The sequence below is a fragment of the Gymnoscopelus braueri genome, assembly GCF_963280865.1.
Source record: "Gymnoscopelus braueri genome assembly, chromosome: 20".
NCBI lineage: Eukaryota > Metazoa > Chordata > Actinopteri > Myctophiformes > Myctophidae > Gymnoscopelus > Gymnoscopelus braueri.
Genome location: NC_137622.1, coordinates 35,087,578 through 35,103,033, shown reverse-complemented (window position 1 = coordinate 35,103,033; position 15,456 = coordinate 35,087,578). Strand labels below are relative to the sequence as shown.

Sequence of the window (15,456 nt, the reverse complement as noted above, 5' to 3'; positions counted from 1 at the left end):
ACACACACACACACACACACACACACACACACACACACACACACACACACACACCTACTCTAGATCAACTCTTAGCCAAAGACCACTTCCGCCTAGTTTTCTTTTTAGTTCAAGGTGATTTTAGAAGTGAATGACCCAATTCAGGTCATGCTTTAATCAGAAAGGAAAGTTTTTTTTAACACAGGGTAAATATTTAATCAGAAACAGTTGGTCATAAATGATCGTCTTTATAATTGTTTACAACTTTCTTTTAACCATTTGGAAGTATGTTAATGTGATGAATTGGTGAATGCAGTGGGCGTGTAGGAGAACCACAGGGAACCGACTTATTTCAGTTTGTGTTCGTGCCTTTCCTCAGGGAGCCTAATTCATTCTCTTCTAAAAAAAAAACACACATTACCCATTTCTAATTCACACTGAAAAGCAAGATATCACAACTTTTGTTTCTAGACTTGCTCCAAAATGCTATTTAATGTTTTCTCCCTCATTAACCTTGCAAGCAGTGTTCAACATAGGAAATGTATAACCTTCAGTAGTGATTTTGTTGGCTTTTTGTCAGCCTTTACAGTATATCAAGTAAACACAGCTGTGCATTGTTTCTTAGTTATTTTACATTGTGTTTTGGGAAAACCCTGTGACACTTAACTGCTGTGACAGACGTTTCACAGCAGTAAGCCTTCCCTCAGTGGCACAAATGGAGCTTTTTATGTTGATGTTATGTTGACAATAGCATGTGAGTGAAGACAATATCATCTTGTCTATAAAAAAAAGGGCTATTCATTCATTCAAAGCATTTGAGCGTTCGGTTGACAGCTTGTCATATATAACCATCAGTGAGATTGCTTCATAGACTATACTACAGGCATTAATCCTCTTCAGTTTCTACACTGGCTTCCTGGGTCTCACCGGTGAATTTGAGCCATTTGAGAAGCCAAAATTTAGCTTGGAAGTCCCTAAATTTTCTATGAGCTGAGAGTTGTTATGCCAGTGGTTCTGAAACTTTTTATTTTCAAGGACCCCCAGTTTGGTGTTGTGTCACGGACCCCCAAAGCTCAGAGAGTGTACAAATTGAACCAAAATCACCTCTAAGGGTCCATTTGGTTCCATTTGTACACTCTTCTTGATGTTACAGACCTGTATTGGTCCATTTGGTTCCTAACTTATCAATAATTTAGCTGCCCCCCCCCCCCCCACACACACACACACACACACACACACACACACAGAACCACTGTGTTAATTAAGCGACTATAAGCCACTTATGTCCTTGCTTGTCGGAGAGGAAACATTATCTGCTGACCTTTTTTTACAACATCGCAGAGCGGCCACCAATCACACAGCAGCATTGCTTTACTGTAGTATGCCCTACCCAGAGGCACGGCTAGAAATGAGCTCAACTGACACGTTAATTATTAATTGCACCGATACCACTTTTGTAAGATTACTTCATGTTTTGAGTACTACTCACCCATGCAGAGTACCAGCATTTTCCATCATGCTTTTTTCTGTTTTTAAAACATTTGCAAGAATTTGTAGCATTTTAGTTTTAATGTATAGTGAGCAGGATGTTGGTGCGATGTGAGCTTTTGTGTGTTTATTTTGATCTTATGTTTTTGCCCATAATGCCCAAAATAAGGATAGTTTATTAATGAATTGTTTAAAGGTAGGGTAAGTGATTTGCAATTATTCAAATAATTGCAAAATGGGTCTATGTTCTGATAGTGCTCGTTACTATAGAGTGTCCTGTCCATATAAAGAGTCTCCATGTCTCTCCAGCTCTTTATAAAACAGAAAATGTATTTTGTAGTTTTTTTTTTTTTTTTTTAGTTTCATTTCCAATTTTATCCAACCAGGACAGAGAACTCAATCAGGATATAGATTAAACAAGTGAAATTGGAAGTGATGACACTAAGAAATGAGCAGACAAAATTTTAACTGGAACACTATACAAATTAAGCTTAAAAATGGGTACTTTCTCCTGATTGGCTGAGATTTTGACACCTACCGAAAAATGTATTTTCTGTTTATTAAAGAGCTGGAGAGACAGGGAGACATCTGTTACTGAACAAACACTCTATAGCAATGATTACTATCAGAATATAGTATTTTAACCTTTTAACAAAATACTTTTTGTTTTAACCAAAAAATATCACTTACCCTACCTTTAATTAAATTATAAATTATTTTTCATAATAGATTAAATTGATTAGTTCAGTTAACTGTTGCACCCCTACTATAATAACCACTCCTCTAGTACCTGGTCACCCTGCAATACTGTTTATGTAGTAGCAGTCATTATTCTGCCTTCGCACATAGGCAGATAGATGTTGTCCTGGACAGCGCTGATGAAAATTAACACTCTTCCAATTAAACAGGCTAATATTGGATTAATTGTTATCTGGCTCGGTGTGATAACAAGGGGGAGGGCTGCCATTAAAATGAACTTCAGCATCAATCAGCTGTTTAATTGGATAAGGATAATACTAATATGAGATTCTCAACTCATGCAGAGAGCTGCTTCATATTTGATCCTCATCTCCTCATGTTCTGTGGCTCCTGTTGAGCTGCTGGACTGCACTCCTCTGTGCTGAATGCCAGTTTGATACCACATATAGACAGTGGTGGAAAAAGTACTCAAATTTTTCAGTAAAAGTATCAATCCGGCAATGTAGAAATACTCTTGTTACAAGTAAAAGTCCGGAATTTACTTGAGTAAAAATACAAAAGTATTGGTATCAGAATGTACTTAAAGTTGTACAATGCAAATTCACAACTAACGATTTTTAGCAACCTCTGCTGGTCACTACCGTCACTGCATACAATTTCTTTAGTCCTCGATTACCCAGAATTCCATTCGTTTTCACCGGAAGCCGGAAGCGTTTCAAAAAGCGATCTTTTAATTGTTTTATACTATCTACGGATCGTTTCTCTTAGCCAGTGGAGCATTAGTTACCATGAGCTGTGCTTTCTTTTTCTGTTCTTTTTCGATCTTCTAATCCTACATTCTCTTAAAATCAGCGTGAGGTTCCTTTTTGTTATTAGCGCGATAGTTCCTGGCCAAACAGGAAACCGTTGCGGTAGTTCCTGGCCAAACAGGAAACCAGTGCATTTCCACCTCCGTTTTCCGGCCAGATGACGTCATTTCCCCGGGAAAGTCCCCCCAGTCCACGTTCAATAGAAAATATATAAATAAAAGGCTTCCGGGGGTGAAATTCATGGAGTGGGTGTTGTGAAACTTTTGCCACTCACAAAATATATACAATTTAACTTTAGTTTTGTTGAAAACGTTACCTAGTATGCCTTTAAAGTGACAAAAGTAGAAACTACTCATTATTTAGAATGTCCCATTCCACAAGTTATGAAATGTATAAAAACCTTTTGAAAATAGCAGATCGGTTATTTTCAAATGTCCGGAATGTATACAGGGCTGAAGTGGTTTGTTTTGTAATAATAATCAAAATCTATAAAGTAACTAGTAACTGAAGTTGTCAAATAATTGTATTGGAGTGAAAGTATAATATTTGCCTCTTAAAAGTACTGAAAATTGGAAATACTCCAGTAAAGTAAAAAATACCTAAAAATGTTACCTAACGTTCAGTACTTGAGTAAATGTACTTAGTTACGTTACACCACTGCATATTAGAGGTGAAAGAGTCATTCTGCAGCAAATCCACTGCATGGTCACCCTTCATTCACATCAACCAGAGAGGCAGAGTTGATCTTTAACGGTGTTGCCTTTGATTAGACTGTTGTGTGACAGAAATGCGTCTCCCCTCGCATCAGTGATCCTTGGTAAATATGTTAATTAAATCCGCACATCCGACGGCAGAAAGAGAAATCAGTTTTCCAGGAGGTTTTCTCTCCAGACCGGTATAGCCATCGTGGGCTGATTTGCCATGTGGATCTCCACATGACATCAGTTCACCCTCATTGGTCGATTGACCGTCACCGAGCTGTCACTACACGTCCATCATAAGGATGTCCATCAGCGCAGAGTTACTGGCACCATGTGGCCTGTTTCCCTTTTTAAAAGGGAGCCATTGTTTGAATAGAGTAGACGTTGACATTTTAAACCCATGATATTCCCAAATACAAGAGGTTGTGCTTTTTTCTTTGATACTTCACCCATTAAGACCGGGAAAAGAATCTGTGTAATTTTTAGATTTCTTTGGCTATTCAAAAATAGCAGATCTACAAGCTCATAGCGCAGCACCGAGTTCCGCACTACAAGCTTGTAGATCTGCTATTTTTGAAAAAGAAATCGTGAAAATGTGTTCAAATCTTTTTTAACTCAAATCTTTGCTACTGGGGGTCCCTGGAACAAAATATTTCGAGACGGGGGACGGGGAGATCTTCAAGCTCATGGCTCAATATGAGCTTGTAGATCTGCTATTTTTGAATAGCCAAACGAAATCTAAAAATGACACACGGATGCTTTCCCGGTCTTAGCGAGTTAAAGTTGGACCCACATTGATTCCACTGCTCTCTCTCCCTACTGTGCTGTAACTATGACTCTCTCAATAACAGGGTCAACTCGTCTAAAATAAATCTCTCCTTCTCTGCAGGGCCACGGGTCCAATTCTGTCTCAAAACCCAAAACATAATGGAATTTCTTCCCCCACTTCCATTACACACACCTTATGACACGCACACACCCTCCTATTCATGCCGCCCCCAGGCAATTAGATCCTGTAGTAGCAGTGATTTGTTGTGTGTGTGTGTGTGTGTGTGTGTGTGTGTGTGTGTGTGTGTGTGTGGCCATGAATCATAAAAAAAAGAAAATGGAAAGTATTATCCAAGCATATTTCACCAACAAAAATAAGAAAAGAAAATAATTGACTTAGGGACAGTTAAAATGTGTGGAAAACGGTTCCCCTGGAGCCCTGATGTCAACAGCCCAACGCAATGGCACCTCCCAGTAGCTCTTTTGAGTAAATCTCACTGTCAGGTTTAATAAGAAACCAATTTGTTTATACTTTAAAAAAAGAAATACAAAAAGATAATTATATTCCTAGTGGATGATGTGCTCTGTGTTTGATTGATGATCCCCTTTGCCTGAGGCTGTTTAGAATTTAAAACATCAGGACTATCCTACTGTGCTTTTCTAGTCATTTGTATGCGTGTGTGTGGTTTGAGGGGGTGTAGATGCTTACATGAATAATGTCCATGTGTGAGTCTGTTCACACTAAGTGTGCACGTTCATGTGCTTCTTTGTGTTTGAATGCATTGTGTAACAATTACATGTTCTTTTAATAATTCCTCTAATTTGTTTCCAATTTAGCCGCAGCTGGAGACATCAAAGCCAGATGACGTAGGGAATGAGGAGAGTGTTAATCAAACCAACGTAAGAGACAACAAGGACTGAACCCTCTTCATGTCTTTTAATACCTTCTCTCTCTCCCTCTTTCCTCTGTAGATCGGCTATTTTCAAATAGCCTATGTATAAAATAGGGCTAACGTGGTTAATGTATGTGTCATAATATCATAATTTATATCTGAAAGGTAACTAGTAACTAAAGTTTTCAAATAATTGTAGTTGAGTAAAAGTAAAATATTTGCCTCTGAGATGTCGTGGAGTAGAAGTAAAAGTATTGGAAATTGGAAATACTCAAGTAAAGTACAAATACCTCAAAACTGTACTTAAGTACAGTACTTGAGTAAATGTACTTAGTTACTTTCCACCACTGGTGGCCAGCAACAATCCAATTGAGCTTGTTGTGTGTGTGTGTGTGTGTGTGTGTGTGTGTGTGTGTGTGTGTGTGTGTGTGTGTGTGTGTGTGTGTGTGTGTGTGTGTGTGTGTGTGTGTGTGTGTGTGTGTGTGTGTGTGTGTGTGTAGGAGGCGACAGCATCATCAGTGGTGTCTTGCAGTCAGGAGAAGGAGAAGGACGGCCCACCAGAGAAGATTCCCCAAAGTCCTGTCAACTCTGAGAGAGAAGCCCTGCTTGTTGGTACGATGACTCATCTACTGTATACATCTTCATCAATACAACTATCAATGATACTGTATACCAGTGTGTACTGATTCACTCAAATATAGAGCTAGCGATGTACCCATACCATTTTTTCCTTCCCTGTACCGATTCCGACACCCATAACTTGCGTATCGGTCTATACCGAGTACCGATCCCATAACAGTTTGTAATTTAAAAAAAAAACTGTAGGTCACAGTTGTTCTCAAATTGGGGTCCAGGGACTCTCAGGGTTCCTTGAGGGGGTTCCAAATGGACCCTTACAGAGGCTGTAACCCTCGGTTATGGGGGTCCTTGAAATTAAAAGGCTTGAGAACCACTGATCTAGCAATAAATAAAAAATAAAACATTAGTGCGACATCAACTGAAGCATTACAAATATTACTGTAAAGGACCATCATGTGATAAATGATGTGGTGTGGGAATGGCATAGACTGGCATATTCACCGATACAGATACCAGCCTTTTAGGCAGTGGTGGATAAGGATAATTCCTTTTAACAGGACGTTCATGAAAGTCCTTGCGGGCTTGTTTCCAATGAGGGCCTGTGAGCAATTAGGGGTTAAGAGTCTTGCTCAGGGACAAATTTCATTTCATCGACGCATATGCTGGCGTGGCCTGGAATCGTACCTGGGGCAACCAGGGCCTCTGGCTCCCTAGGCGGGCTCACTAACCACTCAGCTATGGCCGCCCCCATGGAGGGTTACATGTCCTCCAGGACAGTCTTGTGTGACTAAGCTGATAAACAAACAGATCGTTTTTGGTTGAATTGGAAGAAACGCTCAAACAGAAGCTGCTTGGTTGCGTTGATGCGTTGATGAGAAACGACAGCATCAAAGCTATCATTAAACACTGTCAGATCTTAACCCATTCAATCCTCTGTCATTTTAGATTTCTTTGGCTATTCAAAAATTGCTGATCTACAAGCTCATAGCGCAGCACCTCGTGCCGTGCTACGAGCTTGTAGATCTACTATTTTAGAAAAATCGTGATTTTTTTTGCAAATCTTTGAATATATATATTATTAAAGCGAACATTTGTAACTCAAATCTTTGCTTCTGGGGATTCTACAAATGTCTTCTAAATCCTAAACAGTTTTCTGAAAAAACGTATATTGCTGTATATCAGTGGTGCTTAAAACCTTTTTCATGTCAAGGACCTCCTAAAATGATATGTATTTGGCCGCGGACCCCCATCTCAAAATATTTTGTTCCAGGGACCCCCCAGAAGAAAAGATTTGAGTTACAAATATTCGCTTAAAAAATATATGTATTCAAAGATTTGCACACATTTTTACGATTTTTCAAAAATAGCAGATTTACAAGCTCTATGAGCTTGTAAATCTGCTATTTTTGAATAGCCCAAAGAAATCAAAAAAATTACACACAGATGCCTTCTCGGTCTTAATGGGTTAAAATGTGTAGGAGAGAAGACGGGAGAAGACACTCGACGCCTCCACACTCATTTTATAATCAGTCAGAGGAGAGAGAAGAGGAGTTGGTTATTGATGTTATTGAAAATGCCTGTGTTGGTTGTTGTTGTTGTTGTTTTTTACATCAGGCTCAGCAGGCGACAGGTTCAGCTCAACAGTTGGGACGTGTTTTGTTCCACTGACAGAGTGATTAACATCTCTGCACGCCTTCCTTGTGTTTCTCTGTACCTCAGGAATCATTTCAACCTTCCTCCATGTCCATCCGTTTGGAGCCAGCATCGAGTACATCTGCTCCTATCTACAGTGTCTGGGCACCAAGGTACAGAATGCACACACACAGCAGGGGTTCTGATAGCTTTGCACTGGCACACACAAACATTTGAAATATTTATTCATGTCCACATAAACAGAAGTACCAGAATGCCTTGTACAAAGGACATAAACACTGCCAGTGCAGTCAGATACTGGGAAAACAGCCAGTTACAAAGTGCATGTAAGCCTGAACATTGAGACATACAATAATGTTGGCATACTTGTCAAACACAGCAGACAACAATCATGGGTAAAGGAAACGACGCCTCCTCCAAATTGAGCAGCTTCCTATAATAGCTGATATTGAGCAGTACCGTAAATTTCGGACTATAAGCCGCGACTTTTTTCCAATTTTTCGACCCTGCGGCTTATATAACGGTGCGGCTTATCTATGGATTTTTACAGCTAACGGCCACTAGGGGACCTCCTAAATCTATGGATTTTACACCCGCGGCTTATAGTCCAGTGCGGCTTATATATGTACAAATCATTCAATTTAGCTGCTGCGGCTTATATTCAGGTGCGGCTTATAGTGCGAAAATTACGGTACCTTGCTAACCGTTTGGCCCTCCTTTTGGAGAGGCCGGCCATTTGTAAGCCCCTCACAACCAACTTGTGCACGTGCCCTAAACTAAAAGTTTACATCTGTAGCCTAGCTGTGAGATGGTCTGCTCTAGCTGATGATATTTTAGCACTTTGGTTAGGAAGACACACACACACACACACACACACACACACAGACACACACACACACACACACACACACACCCACACCCACACCCACACCCACACACTCAAGCATACACATACACACACACCTAAATTGATATGTATTTGGCCGCGGACGCCCCATCTGGTTATGTTTTGTGCCAGGGACCCCCAGAAGATAAGATTTGTGTTTTTTTTTAATAGCTAGAAGCATGAAATATGAATAAAGTGGTTAAAATGATTGTGACGCTATTTTAACAAATTTTGCTGGGGACCCCCTGGAACACCTCCAAGGACCCCCTGGGGGTCCCCGGACCCCACTTTGAGAACCACTTGCGGTTGCGGCCTAATGCATTTACAAACCCTTCCACTGACACAGAGGAGCTCTTTAACTGAAACCAGGGACACTCAAATCAAACTGATTTGGTATTCCTCCAACAAAAAGCTAATTTTCAGATTGTTTGACTTTTTAATGTGTTTGTACAGTTCCGGTGTCACTAATGGCCGAGTCGTCGTTTGGTTGATGATGGTCTGGGTAATAGAATACGAAAGCCAATTCCACGTTGGTCCCTTTGAAAGCTTGTGTAATAAAAGAACCCTCAAGTGCTCTGAGCAACTCAATACAATAATTGTCGTTCTAAAAGCAGATTTGACGAGAAAGTTCAGCTCTTGTGGAGCCCATATATCTCTTTGCGATTCATTAAAATGTAAGGATATATAAAGATGAGGATGGCTATGACATTTAATCTCATAGCCATCATCGTTATGTATCTACAATGGCTATATATCTAGCAGCAAAGGACTGTGATTTCCCTTGATGATAGAGAACTAGTAAAATGTTATCCCTCATTCTGACACCTAAGCCAGGACAAAATGTCTGATCTCATGCAGTGGTGGGAAAGAGTACGCTCATTTCTTACTTAAGTAAAAGTATCAATACTGCACTGTTACAAGTAAAAGTCCGGAATTCAAAATGTACTTGAGTAAAAGTACAAAAGTATTGGTATTAAAATGTACTGTACTTAAAGTACCAAAAGGTTCAAGGGCATCCCAACATTGAGGGGGACACATTTTGACCAGGGTCGGCCCTTGCAGAAGTAATTGGGACCCGACGTTCAAGATACAAAACCAAAATATAGCTACCTATGCAAGGCTACATTCAAATGAAAACGTTATGGCCTAGGTGCAGGGAAACTTCACTGTAGCATGAAATTACAGGTTTCCAAGAGAATGATCTGTAATTATGAGTTCAAGTGAGTGTGCCGTCCAGCTATAACAAACACAACAGGGGGGCTCAACCACAGTGTGTTGACAGCACAATATCACGTACAGTTTGGTATTACGGTGTTCACTGGTTCACAGACGGTGGGCATACGGTTTATAACAGACTACATAAAATGTATTTAAAAAATCTTTTGAAAATAGTAGATCTACAAGCTCACAACACGTCACGATGCGACGCGTTGTGAGCTTGTAGATCGGCTATTCTCAAATAGCCGAAATATATATAGAGCTTAAGTGGTTAATGTATGTTGAGTGATTAAAAATATGAATCTAAAAAGTAACTGGTAACTAAAGTTTTCAAATAATTGTAGTGGAGTAAAAGTACAATATTTTCCGCAGAGATGTAGTGGAGGAGAAGTATAAGTATTGAAAATTGGATGTACTCCACTAAAGTAAAAAAATACCTCAAAATTGGCCTCAAGTACGGTACGTGAGTAAATTACACCACCGTATGCCACACACAGCTACGGCCACAGCGGGCATTAATCACACAATACACATCCTTCCCTTCCATCCATCCATCCATCCATTCATCGACCCATTCATCCACTCATCCATCCGTCCGCTCATCCAGGTCACGGAGGAAAAGGTTCCGGCAGAGAATCCCAGACTTACTTCTCCCCACGGCCACATTAGCTCAGCTCTAACTGTGGGATCCAGAGGCCAGGCTGGAGCTCTAATCCCCCCACCTGGTCCTCGGCCTGCCCCTGTGGTCTCTCCTCCCCAGCTGGTGGTGCCTGTAGCGCCTCCCTCCCAAGGGAGGTGACCAGGAGGTTCATCCTGCACCACATGATTCTGGCTCCTTTCCACACAAAGGAGCAAGCAGCTCTACTCTGAGTCTCTCCCTGGTGACTGAGCCTTCTCACCCTATCTATCCCCAAAGGCTCAGGTATACTTAGTTGCGTGCCAGAGTCGTGCTCAGTTAAATAGCAGATCTACAAGCTCACAACGCGTTGTGAGCTTGCAGATTTGCCATTTACGGCATGCAACTAAGTATAAATCAGGCTTAAGGGACATGACGCGAACAGCCTTTTTGCATGTAGTTGAAGCGCCAGGGGGCGGGTGGGGAGAGAGTCAGCGCACTGAAGTCAAGGCACAGACTACTGTGTTGTTGACGGACAACGGATGCACGCTTATGAGAAACAACACAAATAAAACCTGGCAAAACAGTTGCGTGCATTAGCGCAAGATGAGGATAAATGAAACATTCAGTCTAAATGTCCAGCAATACTTTTGTATTTGAAACTTTACATTTCTCTAAATATTATAAACTCTCAGGACAGCCTAATACAAATATAATTTATGAAAAGGCTACTATAGGCTACAGTGAAGTCGGACTGAATGACTGAAACGTTTTTTCTTTTTTAACTGTCTTGGTGATTATCTGGCACAGTAGTTGTGGATTAGCAAACTGGACATTAATGTTTCCTTTTCGCGTGCGAATTACTGGACATTTAGACTGAATGTTTCCTTTACCCTCATCTTGCACTAATGCACGCAACTTTTTTGCCAGGTTTTATTTGTGTTGTTTCTCATAAGCGTGCATCCGTTGTCCGTCAACAACACAGTAGTCTGTGCCTTGACTTCAGTGCGCTGACTCTCTCCCCACCCGCCCCCCGCCCCCTTGCGCTTCAACTACATGCAAAAAGGCTGTTCGCCCACACACCCTCCTCCAAATCCATGTTGGCCGCTTGGGTCCGTAATAATGCACATTTACCTTTTTTTTGTATTTAACTTTTGATGAATACAGGCACCACAACCCTTTTAAGTTACTGGCCTTTATAAATGAAGTATATATTATTACCTAATCATGTGTCACGGATGCAGGTGTGAAAGCAAACATGCAGTATCATTGTCATCATGACAGGAAACGACTGCGAAGCTTTGAAGTAAAAAAAATATCTCCTTTCACTTCATGTCACAATCCGTCATCTTGTTACTGAAACACACACACACTCTCTCACACACTAGGGCATTCACAGAATAGTCGAATATTCGAATATTCGAATATCAAACCGACTATTCGACTATCAAACCACTATTCGACTATTTTTTTTTTTTTTAAGATTTTTTTTTTTAGTGGCTTTTCTAGAGCAGACACGCAGCTGTGAGCTCTGGTGTGACGTCAACTCGCATTCCTTGAGTCGAGTCATCAATGCCATTGAAAAAAATAAATAATAATAATTAAATTTGTAATTTTTTTTTATTTTTTATAATCAAACCGAATAATCGACTATTCGAATACTTTTGGGTCGAATAATTCGAATACCATAAATCACTATTCGTTAATGCCCTATCACACACACACACACACACACACACACACACACACACACCCCCACACCCCCCCACACACACACACACACACACACACACACACACACACACCCACACACTCGTTTACTTCCTGTTTATTTCCTGTGGAAAAATGGCAATATCTCTGTTGCTTTACGGCAAAAACAAGCAGGATTCAAACAGCCACAGCTGTGCAAGGGATTAGGGATTTTTTTAAAAACTCTTCTACGACATCCCCGTGCGTGCAATGAGGCGATGTCAATGATTTTTCAAAGGTACAGTAAAATCGCTCTTTTTCTCAGTGGTGGCACACTATTACACTATCACTCTGGCAGTCAAAGACTTAAGACACTGTGGGCTGTGTGTACAGTAGGTCGCTGTGAGACAGCTTAATGTAAAACCATGATGTGTGGAGTCACCCTTTATACTGCCATGTCACACATGTGATTCTCAGGTCATGGTGGAATGGTGAGCATACAGTACAGTACGAATAATGAGTGGATGATGTGAGGTTCTCAGAGGTGGCTGTGTGAAGCCATGTGTTTTTTTAAACCGTATCTCTTTCTGTACCGTCTAACCATTGCCTTCTCTCTGTGTGTGTGTGTGTGTGTGTGTGTGTGTGTGTGTGTGTGTGTGTGTGTGTGTGTGTGTGTGTGTGTGTGTGTGTGTGTGTGTGTGTGTGTGTGTGTGTGTGTGTGTGTGTGTGTGCCTGCGCATGTGTGTGTGTCCAGGTTAACCCCGGTGAGGTGGACGGCCTGCTCTCTCGGCTGCCCTGCACCTTCAGACAGGAGCTGACGGGGGTGGGAGCCAGTCTGGAGAAACGCTGGAACTTCTGTGGTTTCCAGAGCATCAAGAACACATAGAACTCTTTAAAACTAACTTTTTGCTTTTGGGTTACATTGGATGACACCGCAGGACAACCTACAGTACCTACACTCTTTAAAACAGCAGCAGCACACTGCTGGGACATGGATGGCACCGCAGCACAACACAGGACAAACATAGATAGACTTCTTAAACAGCACACTTCTCGGTGGACATGGAGGAGGACGTTGCAGAACGACATTAGGGAGACAGGGAGATTTCTGGACTCACTGGAGATGCAGTGAATGGAGGACACTGGACCAGACAAGGACACAGAACAATGAGCCAGGATCTCGGGGAGAGAGACCGTCGGTACATGTCCAGGCATGTCAGAGACAATGGAGTGCGTTACATGAAGTAGATAGTGGTGTAAACTCCAGCATTGACGGAGCGTTGACATGCTTCCTATACGGTGACAGAAACTCCATGAACACTATTTTTTCCCCCCTTTTCTTTCTTTCTTTGTTCCGTCCCTCAGAGCCTGCGAAATATTCTTAGTCGTTACAAGTTGTTGAGGACCGTCGGCGAATGACCGAGAACTAGGGCTGGGTAAATATATCGATATTATATCATCAATATCGTGATGTGATATGGCATTAGTGTTGTCTTTTTTCGAGGGGGTTTTATACTTTCAAGAATTGTGAAAGATTGTCTAAAATAGCAAAAAAATATCTTATCTACGCGATGTGACGCACCGTGAGCTTGGTAGATAAGCTATTTTTTGTCATTTTTGACTTTGTGAAAAAAGAATGTAAAAGAACATGTATATTATTATCCTCAAAATATCGATATTGAGGTATTTGGTCAAAAACAATATTGTGACGTTAGATTTTTGGTCCATATCTCTCAGCCCTACACTGAAGCATCATTTCCAACAGGATTGTTATCTGTTAGCCCACATGGTCCCCAAACTTTTTAGCGAGAAATTTGATGTCTCCCCAGGACCCAAACTAATGAAAATAGCAGATCTACGGCGACGTGTTGTGAGCTTGTAGATCGGCTATTTTCACTACTTTAGTCTTCTTAAAGTAGTTAAAGTAGTATTTTTTGTTTTTGTCGCATTCCTAAGCCAATAATCTGATGACCGGCAGCGGTTCCAGTAGGAGACACAAAGAGTCTCCTTTGTATCTCCTGCCAGAACCGCTGCTGGTTTTTGGGTCTTTAAACATTTGTTTTCTATTTCATGGAATTTCTTTGATTTTATTTATGTATTAATTATTTTAATTATTGAATTAATTATTTTTGAAAAATCATTGCATTAGTTTTTAATTCTTGAAAAGAATTTCAATTTGGGGATTTTTTTGGGGGGAAAATGTTTTGAAATAACAGTTGAAAACAAAATGTTGGAAACAAAAACTAAGGGATATTTACAGTACTCGTGACCCATACAAATTTTCCGCGGCCCACAAATGGGTCCCGACCCAGTATTTGGGAAACCGTGCCCACATGGCTGCTTGTAGTGCTGTCACTGTCTGAGGGCCTGCGACGGGTTCAGTGACGGGTTCAGTGACGGGTTCAGTGGGGGGTTCAGTGGGGGCGGGGCTATCATGTGGTGGGGGGGTGGCTACATGGGGGAGGTTACCAGGGTCTGCTGAACACAGTCACCCTCTGAACCCCATCTCTCTCTCTGTCCATCTCTCTCTCTCTCTCTCTCTCTCTCTCTCTCTCTCTCTCTCTCTCTGTCCATCTCTCTCTCTCTTTCTCTCTCTCTCTCTCTCTCTCTCTCTCTCTCTCTGTCCATCTCTCTGTCCATCTCTCTCTCTCTCTCTCTCTCTCTCTCTCTCTCTCTCTCTCTCTCTCTCTCTCTCTCTCTCTCTCTCTCTCTCTCTCTCTCTCTCTGTCTCTTTCTCTCTCTCTCTGTCCCTCCCTCTTCTCTCCTTCTCCCTTTTTGCTGTCACTGGTTTGTAAAGTAGATCAAAAATGGATATATTTCTTCATTTTTCTGTAAAAGCGATAGAAAGTTGCATAGAATAATTTGTTTTCATACTGTAAATGCTTGGATGATATTTTTGATTAAAAAAAGAGAGAAAAACTTGTTCAAAGGAATGGAGAGAATGGGGTGTTTTTTGTGCAGTAGATCCTTGGAAAGTGTGTGTGTGTGTGTGCGCGCGTGCGTATGTGTGAGATAAATACAGCCAAGCAGCCTATATTAGTATAAATAATCTTCAACCTCTATCATCAAGCCTGAGAGGCTTACACACACACACACACACACACGTGCACACATGCACACGCACACGCACACACACACACACACACACACACTGAACGCCAACCAGTCTTGACGTCGGCAGTTGTTCCTTTTAGCTCTACTCAAGGCTGGTTGTAAAACCAGACTAAAAGCATTTCCGGTGAGTGTGTATGTGTGCATGTCTGTGGGTAACTACTCTGCATGCATACATACGTGTGTGTGTGTGTGTGTGTGTGTGTGTGTGTGTGTGTGTGTGTGTGTGTGTGTGTGTGTGTGTGTGTGTGTGTGTGTGTGTGTGTGTGTGTGTGTGTGTGTGTGTGTGTGTGTGTGTGTGTGTGTTTGCATCAAATCATGCATGTAGCAGCAGTAGCCTGCAGCAGGATACGGGGGGCGGTGGGGT

At 41.3% G+C, this 15,456-nt stretch overlaps 1 protein-coding gene across 2 annotated transcripts in view; it reads left to right on the top strand.

Annotated features, from left to right (window-relative positions):
* Nucleotides 1-14,374, top strand: part of enox2 (ecto-NOX disulfide-thiol exchanger 2) — a 257,495-nt gene extending 243,121 nt beyond the window's left edge. For both annotated transcript variants that reach the window (XM_080416778.1, XM_080416779.1), the window contains 4 exons: nt 5,282-5,344; nt 5,838-5,949; nt 7,636-7,721; nt 12,733-14,374. In XM_080416778.1, coding sequence (XP_080272904.1) covers nt 5,282-5,344; nt 5,838-5,949; nt 7,636-7,721; nt 12,733-12,864 — 393 coding nt within the window. In that variant the 3' untranslated portion in view covers nt 12,865-14,374. The remainder of the gene's footprint in view (nt 1-5,281; nt 5,345-5,837; nt 5,950-7,635; nt 7,722-12,732) is intronic.
* The last annotated feature ends 1,082 nt before the right edge of the window (nt 14,375-15,456 follow it).